At 44.8% G+C, this 3273-nt stretch overlaps 1 protein-coding gene across 1 annotated transcript; it reads left to right on the top strand.

Moving 5' to 3' along the window:
• Positions 1-206: 206 nt before the first annotated feature.
• On the top strand, positions 207-1493 carry MELLADRAFT_89337 (uncharacterized protein; the record flags this gene model as incomplete). The annotated part of the gene is made up of 1 exon (XM_007404515.1): positions 207-1493. The coding sequence occupies one exon, from the start codon at positions 207-209 to the stop codon at positions 1491-1493; it is 1287 nt and encodes a 428-aa protein (XP_007404577.1).
• Between the last annotated feature and the right edge of the window lie 1780 nt (positions 1494-3273).

Below are 3273 nucleotides of genomic sequence, written 5' to 3'. Positions count from 1 at the left end.
GTGGAAGGAACGTGCGCCTGGCCCGGCTTAAAATAGGTGCCCAGCCTGGCCCGGCTTACAGTAGGTGTCCAGAATAGCCTGATCCGGCATAAAATAGTGATCCAGCCAGACCCGGCTTACAATAGGTGCTCAAATTGGAAACTCCCCTCTTCATCCAACGTGGACGTAAATCAAGAGGAAAATAGAGACTAACATCTTTTCGTAAAATGTTTACTTGCGGTTGGAAAGATTCTCGGAGAGACGCACTTGGCGGATTGATCCAAGAAGCTTACGCTAGAGGAGACGATAGAGAGGCGGCATTGTTGCTAAAGATTCTAAACGGAGGAACCCAAGCAAAAGTGAAGAACGGTCGAAATGAGTATGTCTTAGATGAAGAAGAAACAAACTCCAACAAGTCAACAAACACCTCTGTGGCCTTTGTAAGAGAAGTAATTCCAAAGACAACCGACGTAGAAAACCTACAAAGTCGACAAATTCCTCCAATCCAACCCCCGCCGACCACACAACCACAAGAACCTTCCCAGACCTTAGAGGATCCTCAAAACTGGTTCGAAGGCGCGTCGTCAAAAGAGGAGTCAGATAAAGCTCTCGCTATTATGTCAGCGAAAAAAGGAACGTTGGAAATGGTCAATGGTGACATCATTCACAACGGAAGGATCTTGCGTGGAGGAAACGCGCAAATGAAACAATCTCTTGCCCCACTTTCGCCCGGTTTAACTATAATCCTGAAGGGTTTGACGTCTTACATACAACTCACCGTGTTTGATGAAGAATGGTTGGTCAAAGACCAGAAAGCCTGGTCCTTGAGAACAACAAAATCCGACAAGAAAGAATCCGGAGAGGCACGGATATATGGTGGTGAAGCTCCTGTAGAAGAACTTACCATCGACTTCGAAACTTGGGGAGATTGTATGGCATTGTTTTGTGCTCACTTGGTGTCATGCGGATGGAAACCGGTAGCCGAGAAATTTGAAGGTCACATAGCAGTTGTGAAGAAATTGAGGAAAGATTTCGGCTGGAAGGTTGCTTTGAGATATTGCCGGTTGGTCAGGCAAGGTGTTATGAGAGAAACCGTCAACAAGTCTATAGGAAATTACACAGAAATGCAGGAAACCTTGTTAGTAGAAGCAAAAACGACAGCAGAAAGTTTCAACGAAAGACATTTCAAGACAAACCCATACGCGCCAGGAAAGTCAAAATCAAATATCTGCCCTCTAACAAACAAGTCTAAATTCGCATCAGCCTCAACCCCATCGACCTCAGGTGCACAGACGAAAAATCGACATGCACATACCAGCAGTTACAAAGGTAACGGTAAACGAGGGAAAGGGAGCAGCGGCTACAAAGGTAGACACGATGATGGAAGGTCAAACCGAGACTGGAGACGTGAGGACCGTTATGGAAGTGATAGGTTTGCAGGTCATAGAGATCGCAGCAGAAGTCCAAACCGTAGAGACAAGGAAGGAAACCCTGTAAAAGGGAAACGAGCGTAAGCTAATGGATCTGTACCGTGATTGCAATGGAATGTCGATGAGACAAGTGCATAACTTACGAGGAATGCTAACGTTTAAAACCGTTTCGTGCCATTAAGATCCCCAGAGCCAATGATCCCAGTGTCAAACCTTGTCCCCGAACCTTTCCCTTGCCAGAAAAAGTCACCTTCTTTGCCTGAATTGCTTGACTCACGTGTAGAAGACCCTGAAAGCGGGACCAGAGTAGAAGCAGAGAAAGTAAGGCGAGGTAGAGTGTGGCCGAAAAGACCTTCCTGCGAAATGAACCTGGAAGTGTGGAAGAAAGAATTGAGAACTTACAGGTTAGAGCGGAAGTACGCGCACATAATCAAAGGCTTCGAGCAAGGCTTCGACCAGGGAATAAGAAACGCTTATGTGAAAGGTGTAAGATTCTTTTGTCCAGAAAATCACAAGTCTGCATTAAAAGCAAAAGAAAAAATAGAAGAAAATTTCAAGTTGGAAGTGGAACGAGGAAGAATGTTCGGCCCATGGACACAAGAAGAAGCTTACCAACAAATAGGTTTCTTCCGTACTAATCCTTTAGGAGCCGTCATAAACGGGGATGGTTCATTTCGACCAATCAGTAATCTTTCTTACCCTAAAAATGATCCAGAGATTGAATCGGTAAACTTACGAGTAGATAAAGACGATTTCGAGACTACCTGGGACAACTTCAAGACGGTAGCCTGGTTTTTTACAACGCACAATGGCAAAGTAGTCCTAGGGGTATTTGACTGGGCAAAGGCCTACACACAAATACCAGTCGCAATGGATCAGTGGCGATTTTTAATGGTTTTAGACTTTCAGAATAGAGTTTATGTAGATACCAGAATTCAATTCGGAGGCGTGGGAGGCTGCGGTACCTTTGGAGAAGCTGCAGAGGCATGGAAAGAGATAAGAAATTCGACTTACTTCAAGGTTTTAGATGGGTGGATGACACTTTATTTGTGAAACCCGCAGACGGCTCGAACCCAACTACAATGCGAGACGTAGCATTAGCAAGCCAAGCCATGGGAGTGGAGACGAACGAGAAAAAGTGGAAGGAGTTTGAATTTGAGCAAAAGTACTTAGGTTTTATCTGGAACGGCGAAAATAAAACTGTTAGACTTCCAGCGGAGAAGATAGAATTACGTATGGATCAAATAAAAGAATACGCACGAGAAGGCAAGCAATCATTTAAAAATACGGAGGTCCTGGTAGGGCGTTTAAACCACATAACATTTGTCTTCCCTCAAATGAGAGTCTACACGTCGGCAACGTATAGGATGTTAAAAAGTTGGGGGAATCGTTATGCGTTAAGATCGATCCCACAGGAGGTTCGAGACGATTTGAGAATTTGGTTGGAAACGCTGGAAAAGGCAAACCCGTTGCGTGTAATTCCGAAACCTGAAGTTCGAAATGTGGGGTGGGTAGGCGATGCTTCCACCTCCTACGGAATAGGTGTGATTATTGGAAAGCGGTGGTCCCAATTTAAGTTAAAAACCGGTTGGACAGGAGCAAACTCGAATGGTGACAAAAGAGGGATTGCCTGGGCGGAAACCGTGGCAGTCAGAATAGGTTTGCTCATGATAGAAAGTTTGGAATTGGTGGAAGGCAAGAATTACCTAGTACTCACCGACAATACGGTGACAGAAAATGTGGTGGTTAACGGAAAATCGAGAGATTCGTTGGTAAACACAGAGTGGAAGATAATCCAGGAAAGGCTACTCGAAAAACAATACGCTATATCAGCAAAAAGAGTAATCTCTGCAGATAACGCGGC

Source organism: Melampsora larici-populina (genome assembly GCF_000204055.1).
Source record: "Melampsora larici-populina 98AG31 unplaced genomic scaffold MELLAscaffold_2, whole genome shotgun sequence".
In the NCBI taxonomy this organism is placed as follows: domain Eukaryota; kingdom Fungi; phylum Basidiomycota; class Pucciniomycetes; order Pucciniales; family Melampsoraceae; genus Melampsora; species Melampsora laricis-populina.
The sequence above is the reverse complement of the archived record's forward strand: the minus strand, read 5'-3'. Positions and strand labels throughout refer to the sequence as shown.